Source organism: Astatotilapia calliptera, chromosome 6, assembly GCF_964374335.1.
Source record: "Astatotilapia calliptera chromosome 6, fAstCal68.1, whole genome shotgun sequence".
NCBI lineage: Eukaryota > Metazoa > Chordata > Actinopteri > Cichliformes > Cichlidae > Astatotilapia > Astatotilapia calliptera.
The window spans coordinates 11115897-11131608 of NC_137427.1; the positions used below are offsets into that span (position 1 = coordinate 11115897).

General features: G+C 39.4%; 1 protein-coding gene across 1 annotated transcript in view; it reads left to right on the plus strand.

Annotated features, from left to right (window-relative positions):
* The window catches only part of LOC113023847 (uncharacterized), a 56878-nt gene extending 41920 nt beyond the window's left edge, over positions 1-14958 (plus strand). The window contains exons 61-88 of the mRNA XM_080302207.1: positions 2897-3026; positions 3248-3316; positions 3574-3756; positions 3850-3970; positions 4563-4651; positions 4747-4886; positions 5269-5469; positions 6635-6698; positions 6786-6875; positions 7022-7228; positions 7378-7453; positions 7594-7753; positions 7919-8014; positions 8460-8610; positions 9582-9667; positions 10212-10289; positions 10401-10556; positions 10837-10899; positions 11023-11104; positions 11223-11265; positions 11379-11469; positions 11566-11655; positions 11759-11861; positions 12731-12820; positions 13669-13761; positions 13851-13938; positions 14358-14498; positions 14694-14958. Coding sequence (XP_080158333.1) covers positions 2897-3026; positions 3248-3316; positions 3574-3756; positions 3850-3970; positions 4563-4651; positions 4747-4886; positions 5269-5469; positions 6635-6698; positions 6786-6875; positions 7022-7228; positions 7378-7453; positions 7594-7753; positions 7919-8014; positions 8460-8610; positions 9582-9667; positions 10212-10289; positions 10401-10556; positions 10837-10899; positions 11023-11104; positions 11223-11265; positions 11379-11469; positions 11566-11655; positions 11759-11861; positions 12731-12820; positions 13669-13761; positions 13851-13938; positions 14358-14498; positions 14694-14835 — 3123 coding nt within the window. The 3' untranslated portion in view covers positions 14836-14958. The remainder of the gene's footprint in view (positions 1-2896; positions 3027-3247; positions 3317-3573; positions 3757-3849; positions 3971-4562; positions 4652-4746; positions 4887-5268; positions 5470-6634; positions 6699-6785; positions 6876-7021; positions 7229-7377; positions 7454-7593; positions 7754-7918; positions 8015-8459; positions 8611-9581; positions 9668-10211; positions 10290-10400; positions 10557-10836; positions 10900-11022; positions 11105-11222; positions 11266-11378; positions 11470-11565; positions 11656-11758; positions 11862-12730; positions 12821-13668; positions 13762-13850; positions 13939-14357; positions 14499-14693) is intronic.
* Positions 14959-15712: the final 754 nt, after the last annotated feature.

Genomic DNA, 15712 nt, shown 5'->3' on the forward strand with positions numbered 1-15712 from the left:
AGCTAGCTCCTGTGTTCACTGAGATATTCAACATCTCTTTATCTCAGTCGGTGATCCCCACATGCTTCAAAGAGTCCATCATTGTTCCTGTCCCGAAGAAACCCCACCCTGCTTCTCTCAATGACTATCGCCCTGTAGCCCTCACCTCAGTAGTGATGAAGTGCTTTGAACGCCTGGTCAGAGACTTCATCATTTCTTCACTAACAGTCCAGTGTGTTTGCTTACCGTCCAAATCGTTCCACAGACGATGCCATCTCTCATCTCCTCCACACATCACTCACTCACTTGGACACTAGAAGGGGGAATTATGTTAAAATGCTCTTCATAGACTACAGCTCTGCATTTAACACCATAATTCCCTCCACATTTACCACCAAGCTGGAGCATCTGGGACTCAGCTCATCTATGTGTCAGTGGATCTCCAACTTCCTAACTGGCAGACCACAGGCAGTAAGGATGGGCGGACATGTCTCAGCCTCTACCACTCTCAGCACTGGAGCCCCCCAGGGGTGTGTTCTGAGCCCCCTGCTGTACTCTTTGTACACATATGACTGTGTGGCCACTACCAGCTTCACCACCATCATCAAGTTTGCTGACGACACCGTCGTGGTGGGCCTGATCTCTGATAACAACGAGACGGCCTACCTGAAGGAGATTAGGAATCTGGAGAACTGGTGCCAGAGGAACAACCTCGTTCTAAACGTCAGTAAGACAAAGGAGCTGATAGTGGACTTCAGCACTAAGCAGGAGAGGAACTACCAGACCCCCGTCATCAACGAGTGCCCAGTGGAGAGAGTGGACAGCTTCAAATACCTCGGAGTTCACATCACGCAGGACCTGTCATGGTCCTGTCACATCAACACCGTGGTGAAAAAGGCCCGACAGCGTCTCTACCACCTCAGACGCTTGAGAGACTTCCAACTGCCCTCCAAGGTGCTCAGGAACTTTTACTCGTGCACCATAGAGAGCATCCTGACGGGAAACATCTTAACCTGGTTCGGGAACAGCACCATGCAGGACAGACGAGCTCTACAGAGGGTTGTGCGGTCAGCTGAGCGCACCATCCGCTCCGAGCTCCCTGACCTGCACTCAATCTACAGCAGGCGGTGCTGGACCAAGGCCAGGAAGATCGTGAAGGACCTCAGCCATCCCAACAACAGACTGTTCTCTCTGCTGAGGTCAGGAAAGCGATTCCGCTCCCTGAAGACCAACACAGAGAGACTGAGGAGGAGCTTCTTCCCGCAGGCGATACGGTCTCTCAATCACACCACCACACAGTACTGACCCACACATATAGTTCTTACACACACACTGGACATTCTGGACATTGTTTTCACTTCATCACTTTAAGCATATTTGCACTGCACAAGACATAATGTGGATTGCACAACACTGGACATTATATTCTTCATTTCCAGTTAATACTTGTACAGCTGCTGCTATTGTGTATATATTTATTTATATTTCTTCATACATTCTTATATAGTTCTATATTGTGTATTTTGTTGTACAGTTATTTTATTTTCAACTTTAATTTATATATTTTATCTTATTCTTTCCCAGTTAAATTTACCCTTCATTCTAATTTGTGTTGTACAGTTATTTCATTTTTAACCTTAATTTATATTTTATTCCTTCCTAGTTAAATTTACCCTTTTTAATTTTTCATATTTATTTCCCTTTTTAATTTTTCATATTTATTTCCTATCTTATTCATAGCCTTTTCCTTTTTTGTTTTCTTTAGGTCACGAGCAGTTGTCCAAGCATTTCACTACATATCGTACTGTGTATGACTGTGTACGTGACAAATAAAATTTGAATTTGATTTGAATTTGACACTCGGGTAAAGAGAGGGGCTGAGCTGTCAACTGATCACCACCTGCTGGTGAGTTGGATCAGGTGGCGAGGGAGGACGCTGGACAGACCCAGCGCACCCAAACGTACAGTGAGGGTGTCCTGGGAACGTCTAGCAGAGGCCCCGGTCCACGAGATCTTCAACGCACACCTCCAGCAGAGCTTCAACAGCATTCCGAAGGAGACTGGGGACATTGAGTCCGTGCTGGAAAGGAGAGTCCGTCTGTTAGTCGAACCTCAGATACAGGAGGAACAATGCGGTTTTCGTCCTGGTCGTGGAACACTGGATCAGCTCTTTATCCTCTTGCATGGGACACTCGAGGGCGCATGGGAGTTTGCCCAGCCACTCTACATGTGTTTTGTGGACTTGGAGAAGGCATTCGACCGTGTCCCTTGAGGGGTCCTGTGGGAGTTGCTCCGGGAGTATGGGCTCAGAGCAGAGCCACTGCTCATTCACATCGAAAGGAGCCAGTTGAGGTGGTTCGGGCATCTGACAAGGATGCCTCCTGGGCGTCGTTTTCCAGGCATGTCCCACCGGGAGGAGGCCCCGGGGCAGACCCAGGACACTGCTGAACACCTTGGTGTTCCCCCGGATAAGCTGGAGGAGGTGGCTGGGGAGAGGGAGGTCTGGGCTTCTCTGCTTGGGCTTCTGCTCCCACGACTCAGCCCCGGAAGAGCGGAAGAAAATGGACGGATGGATACAAAAAACCTGAAACTTATTATGTTGTTACAGCATGTTAACCTGTGCCTCAGAACAACTATGCCTAGCTGGGACATACGCCAGACAGCCCTGTAGGTCCCCAGTTTTATTTGTTGCTCTCAGGGTGTGTGGAGAGGAGGACAGATTATTGTGAATCTAAAATTAAAAAAAAAACCCTAAAAATATGACGGTGAATTTAACGTAATAATTTACAATGTCAACAAGACATTTTTTATTTTTTAGCCCTTTTTTTTTTTTATTTGTGAGCCATATTCGAGTCCTCTTATTGTAAGTTTACTGTTCAATTTACATTCTTGTATGTTTTTGTACTTTAACCTGTAGGTGTGGGACATAGTAGAGCAGTATGACACAGGCTGCACACCTGGTGGAGGAAAGGACAGTATGGGTGTCTTCTTTGATGCTGGGCTATTGTTTGAGTCCAACACTGATGCAAAGACCACATATAGACAAGGTGACAAAGCAACAGAGCATCCCACTCTTTTACCATTGTCTAATACTTTTCTTTCGGCTTCACTGTTAAACCCTTGAAGAATGATGATTATTTCTGTCATGTTTTTGAACAGTCCAAAAAAAAAGGTTGTGTTATATTCTTCCTATTTTAGTAACACAAAAACCAAATTCAGTTTCAGGCTTGTTTCATATGATATATTTTGTCTGTGTTGCATTTTACAGAAATTAAATGCCAGCCTGTGAACAGAAAGAAACACAACGCTGCTGTAATGGATGTCAGAAGCAGCTTATGTAAGTATATACATATAAATATATATTTTACATAAATAACTACATATTAATTCATAATTTCACACATATCACTGTTTTTAATTTTGACAGGCTATGTATTAGTCATACGTATTTTTTTTACGCTTTTGACTTCATTACAAGATTTTCTGTTCACAAAAAGACATATTTAAAAATATATGTTTTTAATTTTACAGTAAAACAGAGTTCCTATACTTTCTTCTAAAACCGTCTCTGTTTTCATTAAAAAAATTATACAGACCCAGTAGAAACTGAGTGTTGTCTGGATGGCATGAAGGAAACCCTCCTTTCATCCACCTGTGAGGTCCGCAGCAAGTACATTGTTGATGGTCAAGGCTGCCGTGATGCTTTCCTGCGCTGCTGCAAGGCAGTGGAAACTCTTCGAGCAGAGAAGAGGGAGGAAGACCTCAAACTGGCTCGCAGTAAGAGATGGAAACAAAATGGGAAGGGGTTATCTCATTCATACTACCTGTCATAAAATTCACAAAATTATATCATTTTTAATCAAAATCCAGGTGAAGGAGAAGACAACAGTTTTATGGACAGCAATGATATTGTTACTCGCACCAATTTCTCAGAAAGTTGGCTCTGGTCTGATATCAAATTGCCTCCTTGCCCTAGAAACACACCTAACTGGTGAGTCACTGTAAATCACAAACACATACAAATGAAATTCAAATTCAAATTCAAATTTTATTTGTCACGTACACAGTCATACACAGTACGATATGTAGTGAAATGCTTGGACAACTGCTCGTGACCTAAAGAAAACAAAAAAGGAAAAGGCTATGAATACGATAGGAAATAAATATGAAAAATTAAAAAGGGTAAATTTAACTAGGAAAGAATAAGATAAAATATATAAATTAAAGTTGAAAATAAAATAACTGTACAAGAAAATACACAATATAGAACTATATAAGAATGTATGAAGAAATATAAATAAATATATACACAATAACAGCAGCTGTACAAGTATTAACTGGAAATGAAGAATGTAGTGACCAGTGTTGTGCAATCCACATTATGTCTTGTGCAGTGCAAATATGCTTAAAGTGATTTAGGTGATGAAGTGAAAACAATGTCCAGAATGTCCAGTGTGTGTGTGTAAGAACTATATGTGTGGGTCAGTACTGTGTGGTGGTGTGATTGAGAGACCGTATCGCCTGCAGGTAGAAGCTACATCTTAAGCTATCTCTCAGACTGTAAACATTTTTCTATATTTCAGTGACACCACATCATTTGTGAAAAATGTTACTTTGCCAGATTCAATCACAACCTGGCAGTTCACCGGCATCAGTCTGTCAAGAACTCACGGTGAGGATTCAGTGACTAAAATATTTTTTTTTTTCGCCTTCCCTTTACTTTTTTTTTTTAAAAAATGTCATTCTTTTCTGCATATTTTCTTTAAGGAATCTGTGTGGGTGATCAATTTGAAGTCATTGTCAAGAAGGATTTCTTCATTGATCTCAGGCTGCCTTATTCTGCTGTCCGTGGAGAGCAGATAGAAATTAAAGCAATCCTCCACAACTACAGCCCTGATCAAATCACTGTAAGTACAGAACCACAGTAATTACTGGACTGAAACACAGTGGTGTCCAAAAGTGTCATCTTGTGAGTTTATCATGTGCATTTTCATGTTGTGTTCTCAAAATCATTTTCATTTTCACTTGCCAGGGTGAATACATTTCCTTAGTTAAGGTTGGCTTATCATATTTCGTTTATCATCAACTAAAATTGAAGAGTACAATCCCTTTTTCATGTTGAGTTTATTAACTTAGTTTTATATAAATAAGGAGAAATGAAATTGCAGAAAGTTAAAGGAATGCTTAAAAATCTCTGTATTTATTCATGATCTTTGTATTCTTCCAGTTTGAAATACAACGTTTCAATCTCTTCTCCAACTTTGTCATTGCTCTTTTTCTTTTATAAAGGTACGTGTCGATTTGACTGAGGAGGAGCATGTGTGCAGTTCAGCTTCCAAACGCCAGGAGGTCACTGTTGGGCCTGAGACCACACGATCTGTACCTTTTGTCATTATTCCCATGAAGGAGGGAGAACGGCGCATTGAGGTTAAAGCAGCTGTTAAGGACTCATATCTCAATGATGGAGTCATGAAGATGTTGCGGGTGGTGGTAAGAAAACCAATGTTTGCTATTTGGATGCCCAAAAATATGTTCGTTATCAATTCCCTATTAAATAAAACAAAAATGTTTTTTCTTATCTGAATGTGAAAAGGCCATTTAAAATTGGTAGTAATAAAATAATTTGAAAGTTATTGTTTGTTGAGGTTTAGGCACAAAAAGGAACAGACAGAAACAATAACTGGAGTCTGGCTCAATCCCAGACCAAACATCAGACTGATAATTTTGTAGACTAACAATATGTGCTGAACTTTTCTTCTAATACTACATGATTATCACTGCCAAAAGAATGTCCCTTAATAATCTTAGAAATGATCAAAATATTAACAATAATCATACTCATCAAATGCATTTTTAGTTCATTGCTTGTTTTTGTGTCTATTTTGTAAAAAAAGGATTTTAGTTAAAGTGTGACTATAGGAAGATGAAGAACCAGTACAGTACTCCAATCAGTACTGAACAGCAAACTGACAAAACCTAGCCAAAAGAAAAACTACTTATGATAATGTAGGTCAGTTTTATTTTTTATATTTTACTTCTAAAAATCATGGTCATCATCAATATTGACATATATTACTGAAATGCGTTCACTGTATTCATTTGGGAGAAATGTTACATTTACAGTCACATGTAAATGTTGTTTAGTAATTATGCATAAAAATGGATAACAGTTTAGTTGAAATTTAAATAGAGCTGACAGTTCAAGCTAAGTCAGTATTTGTGGTTTATATATTGTGATTTTGTAAAGGGTTTTGGCTTCATATTAATATTGATAATGTTATATTTTATGAATTTAAAGGAAAAATACTCTGTGCATATGATAACATTGTAAACCACTACAGTCACTTAATTATTCTCAGCAGCACACTTTCAGTATCTATTGCAACTACAAAGTACATATTTTATAGCTGCAATAGTAAGTTAACTACTAACATCATTTGCATTTTTGCTGCTGTGGCTACTTCTCTCACACATCGAGAGAAGTAGCAACAAGAATACAAAGTTAAACTGAGTTTAGTCATAAAGGCTGCAGTTAGGCTGAGAAAGACAAACTGTTGAGGACTTAATTTAATTATGGATTTATTTCCTGTTTTGTAGCTACTGCACTTTTCTTTGCTAAAATAATGATGACTTCCAATGTTTGTCTGTTTTCCAGCCTGAGGGCGTGCTGGTTAAACATCCAAAGATTGTGACTTTAGATCCTGTTAAGAAAGGAGAAAGTGAGTTTATCTATTAAAAAGCTAGATTCTAATTATTCAGTCACACACTGATTTTCACCTTAATAAAACCTTTTTTTCTCTGTTTAGATGGTGTACAGAACGAAGTTCTTAACAGTGGAATTCAAAGGAAAGATTTGGTTCCAAACACACCTACTAGCACACAGATCTCTGTGACAGGTGAGAAATATTTAATATTTATGCAGTTTATGTGATTCAGTGGCTATATCACCCTGAAGCTTCTATTATATATTGTTATTGTTGACATTCGGGACTGACTACCTTAATGGGTGTTGTGAACCTTTTTTGTATGTGTATGCATGCAGGGAGAGAACAAGTATCTCAGCTGGTGGAGAATGCCATTGGCGGCAACTCAATGGGTACTCTAATCAGACAACCCTCGGGCTCTGGAGAGCAGAACATGATCTCAATGACCCTGCCTCTTATTGCAACCTTGTATTTGGACAAAACCAACCAATGGGAAACTGTGGGCTTTGAGAAACGTAATGAAGCTCTCCAACATATAAAAACTGGTAGGCTCTCACAGATGTACATAAATTCTTTGGTAACACAATAAACACACAGAGCGCCTCAAAATTGTTTCTAATTGATAAGAGTCAGATGCAAGTTGAATAGCAGTGAAGTAAAAAGATTGTTTTATTTCTTTAATTGTTTCATCAAGGTTACACAAACGAGTTGGTCTTCCGTAAAAATGATGGATCGTTTGCTGCATTTGTTTCTCGCCCAGCTAGCACCTGGTGAGGCACCCACAAACATCCATGAATTCATACATAATATTTTGCACATGCTGCTTTAATTTCTGATTTTGCAAAGCCAATTTATTGTAAGGGCAAATAAATTATATTAAGCTATTGTATCCCCTCTTCCTGTCTATAAGGCTGACTGCCTATGTTGCCAAGGTGTTTGCAATGGCCCATCATCTGGTTCCAATACAAGATAATGTGATCTGTGATGCTGTCAACTACCTTATTCTCAGAGGACAACAACCTGATGGTGTTTTCAAAGAATTTACAGCTGTAATCCACAGAGAGATGAATGTGAGTGCACTGATTTCATTAACACCAGTTCTTCATCTATACTTAAAATACAAAATGGCTTATAACTAAATGAGAAACCAGTTATACAACTGCCAATCAGCTTTTATAAATATTAAAAAAAGTTCTGTTAGAAATAATAATAATATGTTTGTGCTTCATCTGTAGGGTGATGTGGCCGGCTTAGATTCAGACGCCTCCATGACAGCTTTCTGCCTCATTGCAATGCAAGAGTCACGCTCAATATGTTCCGACACTGTCAATGTGAGTATTTCACCTGCAAACATTGTTGTTACAAAGTATCTAAAATGATCAAACCGTGATACTTTCTATTGCACTTGCATTGAAGATTTAAACCACAGACCAGCAAAAACAGACAGAATTCAATTAATCTCACAAATATGTTCTCTGGTCATGTCTGTATGAAGATCTTGTAAATTATAGATTGATAAAAACATAAAATATTCAGACTACACCTCTTCATGACTTGGATATACAAAAGCCTTAATTCTGGTGCATTGCTCATGTTATACTGAGTTGTACAATTTCTAATTTTAACTTTCTCAATTAATGAGACTCGAGAGGCTCACAAAAGGACGAAGAACAAATGCTCCACATTCCAAAATAGTATAGTAATGTTATATTTCCTTATGTTTTGTTATCCTGTCACTCATTATCTGCCTTTTTTTCCCTTTTTTCATCTGCCCAGAGTCTCCCAGGCAGTATAGACAAAGCAGTGGCCTACCTGGAGAGGCGCCTGCCCAGCCTCACCAACCCTTATGCTGTGGCCATGACATCATATGCACTGGCTAATGAAAACAAATTCAACAAAGAGACCCTATACAAGTTTGTTTCGCCAGGTTTGTACAGACACACACACACACACACACACACACACACACACACACACACACACACACACACACACACACACACACACACAGAGTTGAGACTATATAAATGTTTACAAGATCAGTAAATGTAAACTATGATCCTTACTGTTTCAGTTCATTGCAAAAAAAAAAAAAACCAGTTGTAAAAACTGTACTATGTTCATGAGGATTTTTTTTCTAAGTCTTAGTTAAATGAATGGTCTGGTATTTACAGTGCTTTTAAATTGCTGTCCTGTCCTTCTCTAATACAGGTCACATAACCATAGGCTAAAATACAATAATTTTTTTGGCGTTAATTGTTGTTTGTGAAATGCACTACACACAGGTACACACACACACACAGGTCTTTATCACCAGATTCCACATTTATTTATAGTTTTCCCCGGTTATGACTGAACACAGTCTGACAGCTGTCGGTCCCAGCTGATTTCCCTCTCCCTCCACTCCTCTCCGTCTCACTATAAAAAGGGAAGGAAAACCATCATCAGTCCAAATCGCCATCAGCTGTATTCCCCTGCATCTCCAGCACCGCCCCGTTGAGCCCACTGCACCACTCCTCCCCTGCAGCCGCGCCCGGGACCACACCTCCGCCACACTGTTAATAGTGAAAATGGACTCAAGATGTGAGTTCCTCTTGGGTCACATCAGAACAGGTCCAGTGATAGCGACAGTGAGTTTATTTACAGTAAAGTTACAAACAAAGATGACAACAAAAGGAATTGTCAGTTAGTGTGTCCAGGGTTGCAATATTAACAGATCCACAGGAACTCTCTTTACAGGGGAAACTCTCTCTCTTAGAAACTCACTAAGGTGCAACCAGGGGCAGAGATGATATGTATCTTCACATTTTTACTATATTCACAAATTTACTACTGAGGTAGATGTGTTCAAGATATATTATAGTAATAAAAATGTGCTTGTGTGATTGTGTCTGTCAGAGCTATCTCACTGGCCTGTACCTAGAGGGGGCATTTACACTTTGGAAACCACAGCTTATGCTCTTCTTGCTCTTGTCAAGTCTCAGGTGAGCATGTCTAAATTATATCATCCATCCATTTGCTTCCGCTTATCCTTTTCAGGGTCGCTGGAGCCTAACCCAGCTTAGGGCGAGAGGCAGGGTTCACCCTGGGCAGGTCTGTTGCAGGGCTAACACATAGACAGGGGACAACCAGTCGCACTCACATTCAATCACACATTCACACCTATGTTCAATTTAGTATTTCCAATTAACCTAACCCCACTAACAACATGTGGTCATTGAAAATTCATTCTACAGTATTAAAATACCATTTTTATACCATTCCAGAGTACTCGAATTACCATTTATTTAATGTAAATTTCTCCATTTAGTTTTATGTTGTGTTATTATTGTGTGCAAACACAAATGAAAACAAATAAGACATTGCTTTGTTATGAACTATGAAAAACATTGCTGTTTTCTTCCATTAGGCAAGTTTCTGGACTGGACTTTAATTACAGAAAGCCTAAAACTCCGAAGTACCTTTGAAAAATGTTTTTCCATAATTTATTTTAACACTCTACTCCTGTCCTTTGCTGTTTTAATAAAGAACTTTGAAGATGCCAGACCTGTTGTGAGATGGTTCAACACACAACAGAAGGTGGGAGGAGGCTATGGATCAACTCAGGTAACACAAAACTTCCTGTCAATCAAGATATCATAGGCAGATATTTTATACATATTATCCCACCTTATAACCTTTGCCTTTCTTTATCTCCCCCACTTTTCTTCTCTCCAGGCTACTATAATGGTCTATCAAGCTGTAGCAGAGTACTGGATCAACGCTAACGAACCACAGTATGATCTGAATGTGGACATCAAGTTGCCAGGAAGGTTGATACCTGAAAAGTACAATTTCAATCAGAACAACCACTATGTCACAAGAACGTCTAAGGTGAGAAGAAGCAACACAAACACAGTCACCATGTAGCACAATTTGTCAGTCTGAAAACATGTCCTCTAGCAGTAAATAAATCTCAGTACTGCTAGTGTTTCTGTCTTTTTGGCAATCCATCTCACCACTCTGCAAGCTTTTTGGTCTATTTCCTTTTCCCTGTCTAACAGACATTCAATGCAATTTAAATTCAGTCGGTGGGAGCAAAGTGAGCTTATCTCTGTTTCTCATAATATGTACAAACACATCTTTGTGTGTTTGTACATATTAATCCCAACAGATTAACGATATAAACCAGGACATCACAGTGACTGCTAGGGGAACAGGAGAAGCAACAGTGACAGTAAGTTATCTGTTAGTTGATCATTTCAGAATCCTAGACAAGGCTTTTTAAACCTTAAAAGAACAGTATTACAAAGACTTATTTATCACACAATATAAAAACATACATTTTCTGATGCAACAGTTGGTATCACTGTATTACGCTAAGCCCAAAGAACAGGAGAGTGACTGCCAGAATTTTACCCTCAAAGTGGATCTCGTAGAAGGTACTTTGATGTCCTTTATCTCCTCTTTTTATTTTACTTATCTCATTAAATCTGTTTGCTTCAGTTTATGGCATTTTATTTGTTTGTGCTCATTTTTTCTTTTTCCTTATTCTTTCAGAGAATGCAACTGAAAAGATATACAAACTTAGGATAGAGGTCATGTAAGTACAATATAAACTACACTTTAGAAATAGTTTTGGCTTAATTGGATTTTTTTGTTCCCGTCCATTTAACTCTGCTGTCATTTGAATCATTCTTATCATTCTCTCTACAGGTATAAGAACAGGGATCGTGATGCAGGCATGTCAATCTTGGATATTGGCTTACTAACTGGTTTTGCTGTTGAAACAAAAGACCTGGATTTGGTAAGAAAAGACACCCACATTACGTTATGTGGTTACAGTTAAAGAAAAAATAAGACCTCTTAATGTTTAAAATTTGGCCTTTTTGTGTGTCTCTAGTTGTCTAGAGGACGTGGCCGCACCATATCAAAATATGAGATGAACAAAGTCCTGTCAGAAAGAGGCTCACTCATCATTTACTTGGACAAGGTTGGAAATCACACCAATCTTTCTCCTTATCCCCCCTTTCCCCTTTACCCTGGTGTTTATTTATGTTTTTCACTTTTGTGTGTGTCTGTATTTCAATTCCCAGGTTTCTCACACACGACCAGAGGAAATTGCTTTTAGGATCAAACAGGAAATGCCGGTGGGCGTCTTACAACCCGCAGCCGTATCTGTCTATGAATACTATGAACGTGAGTTTTATAAACATCTTACCTTTGTTACCTTCAGGTGTTCCAATAAGCACCTAGACATGCAAACTGCTGTCTGCCGAGCAGCTGTACTTTTCTGACTACATTGTGCCAAGTCTAAAGTTTGGTTGTTTGTCAGGAGTTCCAGTTAAAAAAAGACAATTTCGCACTCCTAACTTTGTGGCAACAGTTTGGGGATGAGAATGTTTCAACACACCGGTTTTGCACTATAGTGCACAATGCAAGGTCCATCAAGACATGGTGTAACAGCAGTCTGGCGAGGAAGGAGCAGCTAGCAGGTCCAGCGGGCATACTGTGTGGAGGTTAGCCAGATAACTCAAAGCCAGTCAGTTAAATCAAACAACAGACCTTTATTTGACATTAGCAACATAAGCCCACACAAGCCAGGTCTCCACTGCTTTACTCTGTCCGTACATACATGTGCGGGGATGGGTAGACAATGCCAGCCCGTTACAATGGTGAGGTCTTTCTTGGAACAGACACACGGGCAGCATGTACTGGCCTGCACAGAGTCTTGACCTCAACTTGATAGAACAGGTTTGGGATGAATTAAAATGGAGATTGTAAACTAGGCCTTTTCATCTAACATCGTCTGACCTCACAAATACACTTTGGGAAGAATGATCAAAAATTCCTATAAACACACTCCTGAACCTTGTGGAAAGCATCCCAGAAGAGTTGAAGCTGTTACAGCTGCAAAGGTTGGGTTGACATCATATTAAACCGTATGGATTAAGAATGGGATGTCACTTAAGTTCATTTGTGTGCGTGATTTGTCATTGCCATATACATTGTTATATCTACCATAGAAGTCACAAAATAATAGAGAAATACCTTCTTTTTTATTGCAGAAACACGCTGTGTGAAATTCTACCATCCAGAGAGGGAAGCTGGAAAACTACTGCAGCTCTGTAGAGATAACATATGCACATGTGCTGAAGGTAAACACAATCATATACATGTGATTAAAAAAGCTTATTTTACAACAGTAATTAAAATGTTTTCATGCATTTTTCTATAACTTTAAATGGTACAGAACACAGCATTAGAAGTGTGATTAAAGTAAAGGTTTCATTTTAATAGTCAAATTTTGAGCAAATGTGTTTTTTATGTAGTTTTGTTTGGGTGCAAGTTCTTCCTGACAATGAACTGGTTAAACCTGAGGGTGGGTGGAAGCCACCTGAAGCTGTGGATATGCTGATCCTGTGTCACAGTGCCTTTTTGGCATACAGTTATGAAAAATCAATCATGGACTCCTGTGTATCCCCAAGTATTCCTGAGTCGCATAGGAGGCTGTCTGACCAACAGCTAAAGCATGGTGAAAACTGGTTCTTAACAAAAACACAAGCACACAGCAAATCTATAACAGGATAGCTGGGCCGATGTCCAGACCCTAACCCCTTTGAAATGCTGTGGCAGGAATATGATAGACTTATACAGGGGCAAATCCCCACAAACCTAAAACTCCTCAAATGATGTGAGACACTGATTTCAGAGAAAAAAAAAAAACTTATTACTGCTAAAGGTGATTCTGCAAGCTTTTGAATCATTGGGTATACTTTCACACTGCAGTATTCTGGCCTGTGAAAGTACATTTGTTCTTCATAACTAGCTATTGTGCTGTTAGTAACTTTAGATCTATGCACTAATCTACAATTATAAAAGATGCCTATTTTAGCAAATGAGATTTAAATAGTATATTCGACCTTCATATACCTGCAGTCACCTATCAACACACATGAATACATTAGCTTTGCATTTTTACCCTGTCCCTATTGTGTACTTACAGAGAACTGCAGTATGCAGAAGAAGGAAAAAATCCCCAATGATGACCGCCAAGCTAAGCTTTGTGAAAGTACAGAGACCAGCAAAGTAGACTTTGGTAAACAAACATAAATGGGTTACATTTAGTTTTATTTAATAGGATATAGTAATGCAAAAAGCTAAAAACTATACTTTGGCTGCCCACAGCTTACAAAGTGCTGGTGGAAGAGGTTGTAGAAGAGTTATCCACAGACAGTCACAAAGTCAAAGTGCTGGACCCCATCAAAGAAGGCAAGTACCTACATCCTTTAAACGTCTATTTTAAGAGAAATTACTCGTTGTTGTTTTTTGTGGCATTAAGATAGCAGTGATGGTTATTTTCTATTATAGCCACAAAAAAAATAGGCAATTTGAAGGACAAATCGAGCATTTTATAAAACTGCTGCTTGCTTTTGTACTAAGAGGTACATTTAGTGGTTGACACCATTTACTATCAGTAAGTCAGTGTGGCTTGTCTTGCTGATACCCATTTTCTCATTTAACATTTAATACTCAGCACAAGCATATTGCCAAAATACTAGTATTATCTGTATAATACTGTATTATGATGATACAACTAGGAATGTATATGGACACAGCAGCACTGTGTTTGAGCAACACATTCAGTCATTCATAAATCACTGCTCTCAACTGTCATATCTTAATTACAGGGAGTCTTGATGTTGGTCCACTGAATAAACAGCGCATATTTCTCAGTTATCAACGCTGCAGAGAAGCTTTAAGCCTGGAACAAGGAAAAACCTACCTCATCATGGGCTCAGATAAAGATATTTACAGAGATGACAAAAAGAATACGTAAGTATATTGTTTGTCTGGCTGTGCTTGTGTGTGGTGTATATTTAAACTAATCTCAGAGTTCTATTCATTAATCATACCTTCAGTGAATAAATGTAATTAACTTGAACTGTGTATATTTATCACAGTTGTTTTATTCTGTATTTTGCTGATTGGTCACACAAACACTATTTTTCTTTCAATTGTTCTTTTCAGATTCGAGTACGTAATTGGTGAGAGAACCTGGGTTGAGTATTGGCCTACAGCAGAAGAGTGTCAGACTGACAAATACCGGGATACCTGCTTGGGCTTGGAGGAGATGGTCATGCACTACTCACTCTTTAGCTGCATCGACTAGTGAAACAAAAAACATTTCAAATCTTGTTATTCTGCTGTTTTTACAATTTTCTGTAAAACAGAAACCAATATAACATAAGGGTTTCACCATTTTACTGCAATGATTAAAATGTATTAAAATTTGGTACTGGCTCTGTGTTTATTCAAGTTTATGGTGGTTAATAAATTTCTCGAATTTTTAATGCATTTGAAACTTTACTAATCCATGACAAGCACAACAAAAAAATAAAACATTTGAGATAAAACACCCAGCCCTCCTTATAAACCTGATAAGTACAAGAAAAAAGGTTGGATGTATAGAAATATTACTGAGTTAGTATAACTGCAGAAATAAGAAAATATGTTGGCATTTATTGTCATGGTCCGCGGCCCAGTGTCCGAGGAGCTGATGGGATGCCCACGCCCACGGGTGTGGCTGTTAACTCCACACCTGCATCCCATCTCAGGCGATTATCAGGTGGACTATTTGATCCAGCCCAGCCAGCTGCTCCACGCCAGTCCATTAGTCGTCTCACAGCGGTAACGTACACCCACGGGAAGGCGGTTGTGAAAACCCTCATTTACAACGCTAATCTTTTCCTTTGCGCTCAGGTAACAGCTCGGCGTGTTTTTGAGCCACCTGCCCGTCTGGAGTTTGGATCGCCTCCGGTACCAATCACCTCTACTTTCCTGGAGCTCCCCCGCGGACCCTCACCCCTCCCTCAGGCTCCCACGGCCCCGCTTTGACTGTAAGACTCATACTCTCCCCCACGTATGCTGCTATCCCCGCTCCCCAGTAACTCTCTCCCTCTTTCTGTTACAGCCTCCCACAGTCCCGATTACGGCGTTCCTGCGTAACTCATCCCCTGGTCCCTTGGTTTTTCTAGTTTCTCGCGTGT